Source organism: Macrobrachium nipponense, chromosome 34 (assembly GCF_015104395.2).
Source record: "Macrobrachium nipponense isolate FS-2020 chromosome 34, ASM1510439v2, whole genome shotgun sequence".
In the NCBI taxonomy this organism is placed as follows: domain Eukaryota; kingdom Metazoa; phylum Arthropoda; class Malacostraca; order Decapoda; family Palaemonidae; genus Macrobrachium; species Macrobrachium nipponense.
In genome coordinates, this window is record NC_061095.1 from 67,480,159 (window position 1) to 67,497,255 (window position 17,097).

At 35.1% G+C, this 17,097-nt stretch overlaps 1 protein-coding gene across 1 annotated transcript in view; it reads left to right on the top strand.

The window, feature by feature from the left end:
• Positions 1-1,800: 1,800 nt before the first annotated feature.
• Positions 1,801-17,097, top strand: part of LOC135208130 (uncharacterized) — a 37,962-nt gene continuing 22,665 nt past the window's right edge. The window contains exons 1-2 of the mRNA XM_064240279.1: positions 1,801-1,969; positions 8,436-8,621. Of these exons, the coding sequence (XP_064096349.1) occupies positions 1,801-1,969; positions 8,436-8,621 (355 nt within the window). The remainder of the gene's footprint in view (positions 1,970-8,435; positions 8,622-17,097) is intronic.

Below are 17,097 nucleotides of genomic sequence, written 5' to 3' on the forward strand. Positions count from 1 at the left end.
GCACAGATGTCTCGACTGTCGATTGATCATCCTGATGTGCATGCACACTTTATGGAAGGTGGGTTTTCAGTACAAATTGGTTCTCAAAATCCTTTTGGTCGAATACCTTTTTTGACCAAGCGATAGAGGAGACAGTCAACAAAGATACACAGACACCTGGAGGTACAAAGGGGTTCAGCTTAAAAGGGGAGCAGTAGCTAGATACTATCTCACATCCGAATACCGTAGCAGGTATCTGAGACAGTTATGGGACATGATACAATGTGAGCCAACAAAATTCAACCATCCCGATCTACTGCTGACTAGAATCAGAAGAGACGAGGCAGATGTCCAGTCCCTTGTTCAGGTGATGGAAGTTAGCTGGCTGAACCCTTTCAATCATAACACAGGAGAGCTTGTCAGTCTTTCAAATGTGACTGCTGCCCACCACCAGACATAGTCAAAGACCTTTTTGAAGCTCAGAAGATAGGAGAGAGTTGCTAATCAAGCTTTCAAGAAAGAAAGAATGGAGGGAATGCACCCAATAAAAACTGTTCCATGACACTATTACCAAGAACAAAACTGGAAAAACATTTTCTGATATGAGGAAGAAGTCAAACAATCAAGGCCGTACCAAAGATGTAGTACTAATTGCTGATAGGAAATTGTTTGGACAGATGATTCTTGTTGCAGAGAGCGAAACTACAATGAGTGATGTACTGGCTTATCCACTTGGGCCCTTACCATGGGCACTGGCTAATGGTGATGAATCTCTGCGTAAGACTAACAAGGCATGGCAGCCTAGAGAGTGTGGAGAGAGAGTGCCTCTCCTGCAGAGGTTATCCCAAAGCCATCAGCAACAATCATAGATGGCATGAGTCTCCTCCAAAAAGTTCAAATGGAAATGACAAAAACCTTCTCCCAACTGGGCAGAATCGGTCTTGTGCCAGGTTCTCCATGAAGGTGCCCAAAGCCAGCGCATTGATTGTCATTTTTGATGTTTACAAAGAGCCATCCATTAAAGACACAGAAAGAGTTAACAGGGGTGCAGATACTGCAATCCAGTTCAGAAACATGGCACCGGGACACAACATCCAGCAATGGAGAAAATTGCTCGGCAGTTCATCCAACAAGACTAAACCTAGTCAAGTTTTCTGGTTGATGAATGGAAGGGACCAAGATACAGAGAGAAACTTGGGAATAAGGTTCTGTATGTTACCTGTGAGCAAACATGTTTCAAGTTAACTACAACCCAATGTGAAGAGTCCACAGACCTAACATCATCACAGGAAGAAGCTGACACTCGTATGCTACTCCATGCTCATCATGCAGCAAAACTGAATACAAAGCTGTTGTCATTTCTGCTGAAGACACAGATGTATTGATTTTGTGCTTGAGTGTAAGCAATTACATTCCATGTCCCATGTACAGAAATGTGGAACAAAAATCCGGACAAGGTTCCTTGATACATAACTAAGTTGGCTCATTCACTGGGACCCAATGTCTTTGGGGCTTTGATAGGTATGCATGCCTTTACAGGCTGTGACACTGTTAGTGCATTTGCAGGTCGAGGAAAGATGTTTGCCTTCAAACAGATAAAGTCTGACAAGACAGCACAAGAAGCATTCACTGAGCTAGGTCGCTCAATGGGAAGGTATCTGAAGAACTCTTCCAGAAACTTCAAGAGGTCACCTGTCGTATCTATCTGAGTTCCACCCATATCACTGAAGTGAACAAGATGAGATTTCAACAATTCTGTGCCAGACGTGGAAAGCTAGAAATACAGTCAACTCCCGCCTTGTAAGGACTGTCTATTCATGCATGCTCTCCGTGCCAACTACCAAGCTGCAATCTGGAGGAGATGTCTACAGAGCCAGCCCTTTGTACCAACCCCTAATGGCTTTGGCTGGACACAATGAGGATGGGACGCTGGACATACAGTGGATGCGTGGGGCTCCGGCACCTGATGTTGTATTGCACATGCTCTCCTGTAAGTGTCTGCGTTCATGCAAGCTACCAGAATGTACCTGCCTGAGCAATTCACTGAAGTGCACTCACATGTGCAAACTACAAACCTGCACCAACCAAGCCAGTGAGGATGAGCTAGAAGTAGACATGATAGACTCAAACGATGATGACGATGAATAATTTCTTAAATAATGTATGATCATGTGAACACCATCAGTAAATAGCTTTTTTTAAGTATCACCTGTTGACTAATTAATGGTCTTGTTAAATATCTTTACAAAAAACAAGGCATAGACTGCTATGTGGTACTGGTTTGCTAAGAAGACGCAGGAGAATATGAAGTATGGCATATTCAAATTCTTTTAATATGAAATATGGATGCCTTGCTTAGCAAAGTGGTAATGTGTTAACCTTACAAAGATGGTTGCATATTGTTTATAATGTATTTATGACAATACTGAGTGCTTTGAGTCATTTATGAGTTTGTAATGTTGACAGGGCAAAAATATGATAAATAACGTATTTTAGCATTAGTTACGAGTGGTATGTTTTGTTTAAGACATGATAACCACCATAAAGCTACCTGTTTAAAAAGGCTATCATAGCAAAATGTAAAGCAGAGATATGGAGCAAGTCAAAAATAACAGTGAGAATTATTCACCCCAGGTGGGTACCAATATCCAAAATTTGGGTGCTGGGCTCAAGGACTAAAAGCGTTGGATTATCTATAAGCCTTTTTTTTTCTCTATGTACGTTTTGTAATGGGAAAGTTCACTTGTTGATATGTTTGGGTTCTTACTGATTTTGTGGGTAATGAAATATCAGAGCTTGAGAGGACATTTTTAATGATAATTTGGGGCTGGTTTTGTTTACATTTTTTTTTCTCGGGCTCAATTTTCTTTTTATACATGTGAGTAATGGTGAGATTAAAATGTAAGGACAGTAGTCCGTAGAGTTTTTGTGATTTCTCATTTTGCTAGTTTGGGGTGGTTAGTGCTAATTTATGTATGGGGTTGGCGAGTCTTTTTTTTTTTTTATATTATTGGAGAATTTAATATTTTCTTTATGGGGTTATAGTTGGTCTTATATATATTTATGATTTAGCGATCTTATGAATATACTTCACAAGTTTTAGTTAGAAATTAGTTCAGTGGTTATATGAGTGGTGTTAATTGGAAAACCTTCAGTTAGTATTTCTTAGAATTTTGAGGTCATTTGTTTGAAAGATGTATGTCTAGGGTTAATTCTTCTTTAATTGACCAGTGACATGACTGACATACTGAAACACCATAAACATCTTTTCCCTTACGCTAGCAAGACGTCCTTCGGCTACTACAGAGATGTGTGTTTGCCGACATGTGAGAAAATCTATGAGTCTACGAGGTTTTACGGCGATTTTAGACTATGGAAGTCGTCAGTTGTCTTCCACTGGGAGACTTTTTGCCTTTCTACAGCGTGTTTCATGAATCTGTGCAGCTGCAGACCATACATACACACACACAGGAGTGTCGAAAAATTCAAGATGAGAAAATGTTATACAGTCAACTGTTATTATAGCCCGGATACCAGGCTATTCAAATTTATTTTTTATGATAGACATTGTACTGCCAAAGGCGTGCAGTTTTTATGGTGTTTTTTTGTGAGCCGGCCAATATGTTTTTATACACAAAAAATAAACTGTTTTGTGTGAGCTATGGCTAGGCAGGTGCTAGCTTCTTTTGGTGGCTGAGCAGTATTATGTACACTTGAAAACTGTATCCATGAATTATCTTTTCTTTTTCATTAAGAGGACACAATGGGCAATGACATTTTTAGAATGTACAGAACATCAATTTACTCTCCATGGAAACAGTGGTATTGAAGTGACAAGAAATACTGACACAACTCCCTTGGGCGCCGCGATGTCGAAAGTCGCTGCCTAAGCAGAACAGACCACGTCCTGTGTCTCATGCGGGCGGATGCAAGATATGTTTTATGAATCTGGTTTAGGGCTGTTTCTTGGGCGTGAACAATGATCTGTATAATGACATCATGATCTTGTGACGAAATTAGTGACAACACTTATCTGGGAATGTCTTGTGTGTTAATTCGTGCTTGCGTTCATACAAGCTATTTCCCTACATAATGAGAGAGTAAGTTAGCCAAAAGGGAGAACACTACAGAGTCGGCAAAGGGCCAAAATAGCTCCTTCGATAGTGTTTTTGGTTGTGTGTAATCTGTGTTGAATGGGTAAGCATACTTATTTTTTAGCCAAAAGTGTGGCTTGACTGTATTTTGAATATTTTGTTTCAAAGACGTTCTATTTTATTTGACCTTTTTATTTTGCTTTTTAATCTTTTGCTTATTGATGTGTTCTCCTGTCTTCTTATAGGCGGATTTGTAACAAAGGGAACTGATCTGATATGTAGAAAGGGAACTTAACTGATGTTCTGTGGTGTTACTAGACTGTGCCATGACTGTTCTAGTTTTATGACTAAACTAATGTTTGTTATTGTAGAAGAGGGATGGATGAGCTGAGTTCAACCTTTCATTTAATCATTTTGTTAAGAACCTGAATATTTAGTTAATGCTTTGCTCTTAAATAAAAGTATTTTTTGTGTAGTTCACGAGTCTGATTTAATTGCCTTAGGTAATAGAGAGAGAGGGGTGTTGTAGAGAGAGAGAGAGAGATGTAGAGAGTGAGAGAGAGAGAGATAGAGAGTGCCTAGCTGCACGGCCATTGCTACCAAATGTACCGAGGTTGTAACCTTGGTAACATACATATACATCCACAAACCTAATTTTCCATTTGCCCTCAGAATGTTACTCTCACTCCTCCAGCAGCAGCAGAACCTGTCAGACTCCCACAGGATTCTGCAATTTCTCTTCACTGTCCCCAATCATGTCATGTCACCTGCAAAGATCAGTCATTCCACAGTCCATCCATCATTCACTGACATATCCCCACTTTTGCATCTACATCCTTGGTCTATAGCGTTACTCCATATATAATGACATTGGACAATCATGGAGACACTTTTCCTGCAGACCAGTCACTCTCCCATCTACATGTTACTAACGCGCATTTTGCCTTTTGTTACATTAAATTTTAAACCATTATTTTACATTTTATACCTTTCTACAAGCTTGACACCATTCTAATCGCCTCTCTATCGACTTTATCATCAGATTTTATCTTAAGTGAATTTAAAGCATAAAGCTTTCTCTTTTATTTGCTCACACCTACTTTCATAGCAAACCTTTCACTCTCCAGCATTTTAAGCTGAGTGCATAGTAGTAACCGTACATCTTGTTTGTCTTATAATTTTAACCATATTTTTTGCCCATCTGTAGACTTCATCGTGGAATTTCATTATGTCTGAACTTATTACATATCAATTTCTCTAAGACAATTATTCATACCATCTCCAAAGCTCATTTTCTCAATCAGATTCTTGCCACACACCTCAATCGAGAGAGAAGTCTAGAACCTAATATTCATAAAGAAGAACCCGCATATAGAATAAACTCAGCAATGAATTCTTTCTCTTTGTTGCTGTTCCTTTATTGGGGATATTTCACTGTTTATTGCTGGTCCTTAGAATAAGCACGACTCCAAAATTACTTTCGGATAACCTCCGTTATTCTTTCGCCTTTATTCCTTCTACCTTTTATTCCTTTCGCCTTTTACTACGTCGTTAAATGTTGTGGATCTATTATAGATGCAGGGGATGTGTGTGTTTATAGATGTATCGAGTGGTTTTGCCTCTGTTTCGTCTCTAATGAATATTATTATAATAGCAAAACTTAGGCTCACTTGTAAGGTCCATTAAATGTGTCCGTTTTGGAATGACGATGATGGCGTTTATTATATGTTAGTTTATTAATTATAAAATAATGACAGCCTGGGATTTTGATAAATATATTCATTATCGACCAAGTTTGCCATATTTGTTTCCCCATTAAAGACATCGAATGAAAAGAGCTCACCATATCCCAGTAGAATCAGAACTGTCTTTAACTATTTCCCAGGAAGAAAATCATATATTAAATATAAAGTTTTGATAAAATACTAATCTTAAAACGGTTTATCAAGACTCTTTCAGCTTCCTTAAGCCTTCAACTTGTAGTACGAGCTTCCCCAGTAAAGTCAATAAATAAATAAAAGAGAAAAAGGCAGAAGAGTTTGTCACTGTCTTTCTGAAGCAAAGAACGATCTTGTGTGGTGTCTCCTTGAAGAGATTTTCCGCCTTGACTTTTTGGAGCAGCGTCGATAAGATTCTTCTTCGGGGAGGTTAAAGCGAGTTTTGGTAATAGCACCAGAAAAGACCTCTTAGGAAAAGGGGTTTTAGTTTTTGGAGGAAAATATTTGTAGAGAAATCGTGAGTTCCTTGTCATTTTTTTATTTTTCTCTTCTGGGAATTTTGTGGATCCTGTATTTTTTTAGATATCGATGCCAAACTATTCTCCCGTGTTCATTTTTTACAGTTCCCCCATAAATTATTTAAAGGATTCTTAAATACAATCAAAACGCTCTCTCTCTCTCCTCCTCTCTCTCTCCTCGTCTTTCTGTCCTCTCCTTCTCTCTCTTCTCCTTAGTTATGCCAGTCATATACCAACCGATATTATTTATTTAAAAATTTTCAATGCAATAAACAGTCGTAGGGGCTTTTTAATATCTGCACCTACCACATAGTACCTACACTGCCAACTACTTCTAACTTCTCATGTGACTTTTTCCTTAATGAAAGCAAAGGCGTAAACTTGACTGTGTTATGCCAGTATTGATAATAAGACTCGAATAATGTTAGTTTGGGCATTCATAACAAAAGCAGCCCGGAGATTTTCAACTTCAATGGCCTTTCTAGTGAATCCCATAATACTAGCTGTCTTATACCTTAAGGTAAAGTAAGTGGGGGAGGGGGGAAGGGGGTTGGGTGTCCTTTGGGCATTTGATTTCACCTTTGAGTAGGATCTGCGTTTGTTTGTGTCCCGTCCATTTAACACGACACATAAACAAACGCTTCTAGCTCTTGAGTTCTGTTCCTTTATGATTCCTCGGGACTTTTTCTTCCTCCTCCTCCTCTCTTTGTTGCTTTCCTTCATTCGTCTAAATTGAAACAAATAAAGAGGGATTAGGGAGAGAGAGAGGAGAGAGAGAGAGAGAGAGAGAGAGAGAGAGAGAGAGAGAGGGAGAGAGAGAAGGTCTCAGGAAATAACAGTGACAAAATTCCGTTCCATAAAGATTTGGATGCTTGAGACTTTTCGCTCGAGACTGCAACAAACTCTGCATTTCCATTAACATTACAATGCCAAAGTCTTCGATGCAATTCCAGAAAGTCACGAGAACCCAGAATTAAGTGTTCTGGAACTTCTTTACTTCACTACGCCTTCTAAATTACCGAGTAATGCCGGTCGTTGTGCTGGAGTATTCGACTGTACTCGGGAAAATTCTGACGGCAATGGCGTTGTTTTCTCTCCGGAGAGAGAGAGAGAGAGTGGTTTTTCTAGTTTCTGTGGCATTGTTCGTTGGAAGAGTGAAAGTAATTGTCTAGTTTTTTATTTATACTCTGTGGTAATAGGAGACTTATCACCTCAATCTTGTGCGTATATGTATATATATATATATATATATATATATATATATATATATATATATATATATATATATATATATATATATATAGCACCGTTCAGGGGATCGAAAATCTTTGGTTTTATCTCTTGCAATTAAGACGTCTCTTGATATCACTGAGGATTCTTTTAATATCAGCAATTAATCCTGACATTGTGAATTTTTTAGCAGACGAGAATCATTGTTATCTGGGCAAATCCGAAACCGATATCATCCGAGTGATCATATCAGGTGCAATTTAAAGCAGCCATAATATCTGGACTTAATCATTACCTTAAAAGCAGTTTCTGCTAATTGTCTCATCAGGTGAGGCACCTTTGCGGTCATTCCTGATCTTGGAATGGAACCATGGAGCTGTTTTGATAACTGTGATTATGCTTGTCAAGTGTGGCTGATATAAACACAAATAATTTTGTATATTTTCTCGAGTCTCCATCAACTTTGTATTTCTGTTCCAACAGAAAACCTTCTTCAAATTCCTCACACTGAAGCTTGGATAAGAATTCTTCGTCTCTCAGGGACACAATGATCATCAAACACCTTCCGAGTTGGAAATGGACTGCTGCCAAAATTCGGAATCCCTCCCACATATCAATTGAGTCAAGACGATGATACTGACTTTCAATGTTTATGGAAATATGGATGAGTTAATGAGAAGTTTTCGGATTATATGGATGTATTCTAGAATACTCATCTGACCATATGAATTAAAACAGTAATAGTTGTACAAAGGCCTTTTACTGTCAACGGTTTTGTCAGTTTATTTTCGCGTGAGGGGCACTGGCGGCACTATTCTCCCACGGACATTACTAGTACGATGATTCTGATAAGTTACTTGATAGAGCGTTGGTGTAATTTTGGTCTCATTTTACAGCCTCAGAGAAGAAGAAGTCGTCTGAGAAAGAGAGTCACTCACGAGAGAGAAAGTGTCAGGGTATTTATGTTCGGTTCAAAGTCTTTCATGAAAACAGAGATCCTTCGTCAGGTTTCAGAGACATTTTGGCCCGACAGAGAAGTCTGTGTATAAAGACACCCTCGACTTTGAAGTCTCGAGAGCAAAGTGGGTGTCTGCTGTCTGTGTCTATTCAAAAAAGTTAAAGGTATTCTATTGGACGAAAAGACTTACATATTCGGCAAAGTCAAAATATTATATATATTGGATAAAATAAAGTGACAGCTTCATTTTTGTAGCTGAGGTAAAACATAAATTTTTAAAAAAGTTGGAGAGGCTGTGTATTAAAACGAGGGTAATGGGCGTGATGAAGGCCTGTGGATATGTTTGAATGAATTAAACTTCCTTTGTGTGGAATCAACTGTAATCTTGGCATAACATGAAACAAAAAGGCATCGTTAGTGTTGTACAAACACGGATCAAACATTAGACTGTATGACCAAAACCTGCCTTTCAAAGATGGTAATATATCATTAACGGCAAAGAAACCTTTCAAAGTCGTTCTTGGGAACGAAGGAGAATCTTAATCTTGCTTAGAATGGAAAAGAAGTCAAAATCCTACGTTAATATTTCTAGAAGTAAATTCTCAGTTGAACTGTATTTTTCACTCAAGAGGAACAAGACGCAATAATTTCTCTCTAATGGGGAACAGGGGACCACTCACTTCACCCCTGAATTTACATTCGACAACAATAAATACATTACAAGAGACTAAAAGAATGGGAATGATGCAAATTAAATGGCGGCCAACATTCGTTCTCGGAGAAAAGGAATCTGTCCTGCAAATACTTGCAGCTGTATTATGTTTAGATGCAAAGAGAGCTGTATCAGTCTGAAACCGAACGAACACAAACAATATTACAGATACAAAGAAAGTTCTCTATATATTATGTATGTAATAAGCTTTCTTATTTTTTACTATTACTTATTCGTCTCAAAGGAGGGAATGTTGGGTCCCTCTTCAGACAAGACCTCCCTCCCCCGGCCCCCCCCCCACCCCTGGCCCCTGCTTACATAATAATTTTTTTCAAACTCTTCTCTGCATCAAGAACTGACAACACTTAACAGGCCACACTTAAACTTAACACTAGTCACTTCTATACCTTCGCTTGTTTAGTTGTAAGATACAGCCTTATAAATACATAATATCCGAAGCTATGGGAAAAATATAGGCTTCAGAAAAAAAGTGTTGACTCGACCGAGAATGTTCCAATAATCCTCACCAGGTGTTGTTCAAATCACAGTTGATGGTTCCACTGAAGTCATTTAGGAGACTTCATAATTCCTCTGCCTTCATTTTGAGGAAGTCAGACACAACATGAGGCAACCGCCTGTCCCTCCTTCTCATGTATGTACATGGATTTGAATATTCTGGCCTTTCTATTACCCCGATTGCCTGGGGTTTCCTTACCAATTTTTTCTTCTCTCTCTCTCTCATCAACACTGGTTTGAAAATCCTGACCCTTATTTCTTCACGTGAGAGAACTCCCAAAAATATTTGGAGTTTTAATCCTTTAATATTTATTATTTGTCAGTCTATGGTGATATCCATAAATATAAGAATTATATCTGCATATTGAAAATAACAAACTCCGAAAGCAGAATACAAGATTAGGGTTATGTGAAGTCGAAAACTCTTGAGTAAAAAGTATAAGGCTCGTTTTGGTATATTGCAAGAAAAAAAAAACACGAATAAAGCTATGGCCCTTTACACGCTAGAAATATGGCTATATTTTGCACCCATCGAGTCCATGCCTGCAGAATTACCATAAATTGCAAATAACTTACGCCAGAACGGAATAAACAGCTGTGCTTAATGTCAAATCGCAACAGTGTAAATTCTGACGCTGCTTTTTTCCCTAAAAAAAGGTTTTTTTGTGTTCAAATTTAGATAATTTAGGATTTATTTATTTGTTCCTTCATCATCTACTATTATTTGGTCCATTCTGAAATGATCAGGAGTAGAGAGAGAGAGAGAGAGAGAGAGAGAGAGAGAGAGAGGAGAGAGTTGTTAAAATAACTGCAAATAATGCATTCGGTAAAAAGAGAAACCTTTTATTCTGTATCGGAGGCCTTCAAGAAATACGGCAGCATATTTTCTCATATTTCCTCACTTTTTGACACTGACTCTGACAACCAGACTTTGCCAAATAAGAACTTTCGTAGAGAGAGATTAGAGAGAGAGAGAGAGAGAGAGAGAGAGAGAGAGAGAGAGAGGGGGGGGGGGGGCGGTTGTTAATCACCTTCAAGTCCTTTGATATGTTTTCATTCCTTAACCGACTCCTGATGGGTTTTCTGACCTGAGGCTGAAAACCATCCTTTGATCTCTCTCTCCTGTGAAGGACTCGGTAAAACAGGATGCCTACAAGTCAGCCTCTCTTGTGTTCCCCAGAGGACTTTTTTAAGTCCAAAGGTGATGAAAGTCCACTTAGGGATCATCTCTCGAAAGTCTTTTAAATTCATAATTTACAGGATTTACTTCTGTCAAATGTAAATCAGGGCATTGATGGGAAAGTGTAAAAGAAGATTTTTCATTTATTTTCTTTATATGAATTGGGATCAGAGGAATTATTAATATATTTCACTTTCCTCTTGTCTTTTCTATAAAACTCTCTCTCTCTCTCTCTCTCTCTCTCTCTCTCTCTCTCTCTCTCTCTCTCTCTCTCTTTCTGTCTCTATTTATAACTATTCATTGCTGCGAAATATGGAAGTAATATATATATATATATATATATATATATATATATATATATATATATATATATATATATATATATATATATATATATATATATATATATATAAAATGAAATGAATATAGTATAATATAGCATAAAAGATTATTAGCCATTTCCAAACCTCACCAGGGTCGAAGGAGAATATAAATACAGTTTATCATGGACGAGGGGAACAGCAATCTCTCTCTCTCTCTCTCTCTATCTCTCTTCTCTCTCTCTCTTTCTGTCTCTCCTTTATAATATTTTTATAACTATCCATTGCAGCGAAAAATGGAAGTAATATATATATATATATATATATATATATATATATATATATATATATATATATATATATATATATATATATATATAACCATCAATGAAGGGAAGAGGACACACACAGATGTACATGCTGTCTTTATTGCAACGTTTCGTAATTATCAAGTTAATCACATCATCAGGCTGTTAAAATGAAAAATAAATTTCCTCAGTAAAATTGTAAAACAAAACTAAAAATTAAAAATTCAGAAATGCAAAAGCTAAAAAGTTATTCTACAAGTGTACAAAATGTACACATTAAAATTAAGGAAGTTAAATTATTTAAAAGGACATACATTAAAAATGAAAGATAAATGAACATAAAATAAGCAAAAAATTGACAAAAGATTGAAAGCAGCAGTGAACAGTTACAGAACAAAGAAATTAATGACCGACCTAGAGGAGTGAATGCGTTAAACTAAACGTAAACATAAAAACATAAATAAACAACACAAGTCAAGACAAATACAGAGGGGAGGAATACGTATGGGTGTTCAACGACGGAACAAGTTGTTTAATAAAGAGTGATTCTAGAATAACAAGGTCGTGCGGGTTGGTGGTATGGCCTAAAATACAGAAGTTTTTACTATCGATATATGTTTTACATATTTTGGAGTGATTTTCTAATGTTGGAGTGTTCCGGGTTTGCAATCCTGCTGCCAGTACGGAAGCTTATGCCACGATGAGAATCGATACGCACCTTAAGGAGTCTGCTGATGGATCCCACATTGGTCCCTGTTTGACATTCAGGGCAAGTATATTTATATAACACCAGAGGACATTTTCGGGATAATAAGTGGGGTAATTTTAATGAATTCCTCTCAAAATTAAACGCATTAGTGCCCAGCATCAAATTTAAAGTTGAATGGGAAACAGACAACAAAATTCCTTTTCTTGATGTTTTAATAATCAGAGACACGACGGAATACAAATTTATCATATACAGGAAACCAACGTTCTCACTTTCATATATTCACTACTTCAGCTATCACGACATTACTATCAAAGATAGGTGTAGCTAGCAACCTATTCTTAAGAGCCTTACGAATTTGTTCCCCAGATTTCCTGGAAAAAGAATTTGAACTAATTCGCAAGCAACTTTCATCTTTAAAGTATCCTGACCATATAATTGAGAAAGCAATTCAAAAAGCAACGTAATTTTCTACCGACCCCCCTAAAGACAAGACCAGAGACACACCCAACAATAAAATAAAATTCCTCACCTGGAGACGATTAAGAGAATAACCCACACCCTTGGGAAATCCAACCGTTTTGCATTTACCTACCAAATACCTTAGCCAAATCCCTGATTAACGTCCAACAAAAGACATCTCCCAAGGACCTCTGGGGTTTACAAAATCCCATGCCAGGACTGTGACCAATCTTACATCGGATTTACAGGTAAATCACTTCCCCAGAGATTAATACAACACAAACGGTCAGTTAGGTATGGACAACAGAACTCGGCTATTTTCAACCATATAAATGAACATAAAGAATAAACTGGAATTTGTCACAAATATAATTTATAGCAGCAACTGCCGGTACAAGAGTCAAATGATGGAATCGGCCTTAATAAAAGAGAAGCAGGTATGAACATCTCAAAAGGCGGGTGGATCTCAGATGTCGTCGACGAAGTTTTCATTCAACCAACGCTTAAGAAGATTAAAGGAAGATTATCAGCGGGGGTGACCTAAATTGACTTACTTGTGGACGGATCTCTTGGTATAAATACCACCTTTTCTGTAAACTTTTCTCATTCATATACCTGAGGAGAGAGACAGCAGTCTCTGAAATATAGTACTTTTCTCTCTACATTTTGGTGTTTTTTATGGGCTCCTTTTATTAGATATATATATATATATATATATATATATATATATATATATATATATATATATATATATATATATATATATATATATATATATATATATATATATATATTATATATATATATATTTATATATATATATATATATATATATATATATATATCATATATATATATATATATATATATATATATATATATATATCTATATATATATATTATATATATATATATATATATATATATATATATATATATATATATATATTTATATATATATATATATATATATATATATATATATATATATATATATATATATATATATATATATATATATATCTATATATATATATATATATATATATATATATATATATATATATATATATATATATATATATATATATATATATATATATATATATATATATATATATATCTATATATATATATATATATATATATATATATATCTATATATATATATATATATATATATATATATATATATATATATATATATATATATATATATATATATATATATATATATATATATATATATATATATATATATATATATATATATATGATATATATATATTATATATATATATATATATATATATATATATATATATATATATTATATATATATATATATATATATATATATATATATACTATATATATATATATATCTATATATATTATATATATAGTATATATATATATATATATACGATAATATGATATATATATATATATATATCATATATATATATATATATATAGTACATATATATATATATATATATATATATATATATATATATATATATATATATATATATATATATATATATATATATATATATATATATATTATATATGAATAACTTGATCACGAAGTATATAAAACGTGATGCTATGTATAAATAAAGGTTTTTTGCACGAAGGAAAAAAATGAAAAAACGAGTTGGCCGAGTACTTTTCGGTCCTATTCGGACCCTTTACTGAGGCATACTGGTTTTACAAAGAACACCATAGTCAAAAGAAGCGCTTAATATACAAACTGACACTACCAAATTAGCCATAAGGGCGATTTTCACTCTACAGAGAGGAGGAGGAGTCATAGGCTAGCCACACCTGAAGGATACCCGCGGTAAACAAGTGATTCTTCCAGAAAAACAGTTCATTTTGAAAACAACACAGGAGCATATACAATTTAATATCATGAATTTTTTACACAAATTTTCCCACAAAAAATTATTATTAATGAAAAGACGAAGGAAAATATAAATATATATATATATATATATCGAGCAAGAGAAGAGGGAGAGAAAATATCGAACCAGAGAGAGAGAGAGAGAGAGAGAGAGAGAGAGAGAGAGAGAGAGAGAGAGAGAGGGAGAGAGAGAGAGAAAGAGAGAGAGGAGAAAGACAGAGAGAGAGAGACGAGAGAGAGAGAGAGAGAGAGAGAGAGAGAGAGAGATTAATTAATAACTATATACATGTGGGACTAATTTATTAGTTGTTCATTTATTTTGAGGTCCTTCATAAACATCTTACAAATATATGGGTCCAAATGGTACATTCCCAGACTAAGATTTAGGTTGTTTTTATTAGAGATTTGTATAATTGCCGATTCCAGTAAATTTCTTGAAACATAATCATTAGATCTAGCAATTACCGAGGCATCACCCCAATTAATACAATGAGATTTTTCACTCAGATGGATAAACAGTGCATTTGAAGTCTGGGCTGTTCTAACTGAATACATATGCTGCTTAACCCGAACACATAAATTTTTACTAGACTGACCAACGTAAAACGATGGGCAATCCTTACAAGGAATTTTGTAAATGATGTTGTTATCTGTTACGGGACTATTCTTAATTAGCATATCTTTAATGGTAATGTTATAAGAGAACACTACATTAACATTGGTTTTATGGTTTCAAATCCACGAAAATAAGTTAAGCTAAGTACATTTTTAGGGATTTCTTTTTCATTAATAGCAACATTATAAAACTTTTTATGAGCTTTTTGATAACATAAATCAATTAAATGAGGTGGGTAGCAGAGATCGTTTCTATCTTTTTTATGTATTCTATTTCTTGGTCCAGGTATTGTGGACTCGTGATACGCAAAGCGCGTAGGAACATAGAAGAAAAATTGAAATTTTAATATTAAGATGGTGGCCAGAATAAAAATGTACATATGTTAAATTATTTGTGGGTTTTCTATAAATACTGAATTTGCATTGGAAAGATTCTCTATGTATTAATACATCTAGGAAAGGGATGACATTGTTATTTTCAATTTCAACAGTGAATTTTATGGATGGCACTAAATTATTCAATTTAGACAGTAAATCATTTACATCGATACCACTAGGTAAGACTACTCTCTCTCTCTCTGGTTCGATATTTTTTCTCCCTCTTTCTCTTGCTCGATATATATATATATATATATATATTTTTCCTTCGTCTTTTCATTAATAATAATTTTTTGTTGGGAAAAATTTGTGTAAAAATTCATGATATTAAATTGTATATGCTCCTGTGTTGTTGTTTTCAAAATGAACTGTTTTTCTGGAAGAATCACTTGTTTACCGCGGGTATCCTTCAGGTGTGGCTAGCCTATGACTCCTCCTCCTCTCTGTAGAGGTGAAAATCGCCCTTATGGCTAATTTGGTAGTGTCAGTTTGTATATTAAGCCTTCTTTTGACTATGGTGTTCTTTGTAAAACCAGTATGCCTCAGTAAAGGGTCCGAATAGGACCGAAAGTACTCGGCCAACTCGTTTTTTCATTTTTTTCCTTCGTGGCAAAAAACCTTTATATATATATATATATATATATATATATATATATATATATATATATATATATATATATATATATATATATATATATATATTTCATATATTTTAGTATTGGTAATAACGGACTTCGACGCAATAACATCATGAATATAGGCCAATTACTTAACAGTCTCGCAGATTATGAAAGACGAATTAACAGAAAAAACTAGATGAAACTCTTTGTAAGATCAATTCAGTTAACTCTGTCATTCTTTGTGATAAGAAACTTATCCGAGAAGGTCTGCTTCCTGCTTATACATGTTATAATATTATTATTAGTATTACCATGGCATCAAACCCCTCCCTAACATTGCGCCAGTCACCTGCCTTAAGCAGACCATTATGACATATAACACAATTAATCCAAATTGGAACAAAGATTCGCTTAAAACAATAATTATACAATTTAACGAAAACATTGACCTCCAATCATTCAATTCCAAATCAGCAGAAGAAGGAGCCTCCACCTGCAAGTGAGATGCGTCCAAAGAAGTGTAATATCTGGTCGCTCATGATACTGGAGAGAGAGAGAGAGAGAGAGAGAGAGAGAGAGAGAGAGAGAGAGAGAGAGAGGTGCCCATTCCATAGACAGAGCCTTCAAGGGTTCTTCAACAGACTGACTTCGATCACAAAAGTAGTTACAGAGAAATGAAGTCATTCTGAAATTGAATATGACTGCATATATGAGGGAGCTTATTTTCATAATAATGGTTCTGATGCAAAGGAGAGGGGGACAATTTACTCACATTTAATGGATGATGAAGGGGAAAAGCTATTAAGAAAAGGTGAATAAAATGCACGTCAACAATGCAGCCTTCCATCACTTACTCTTTAACTTACCA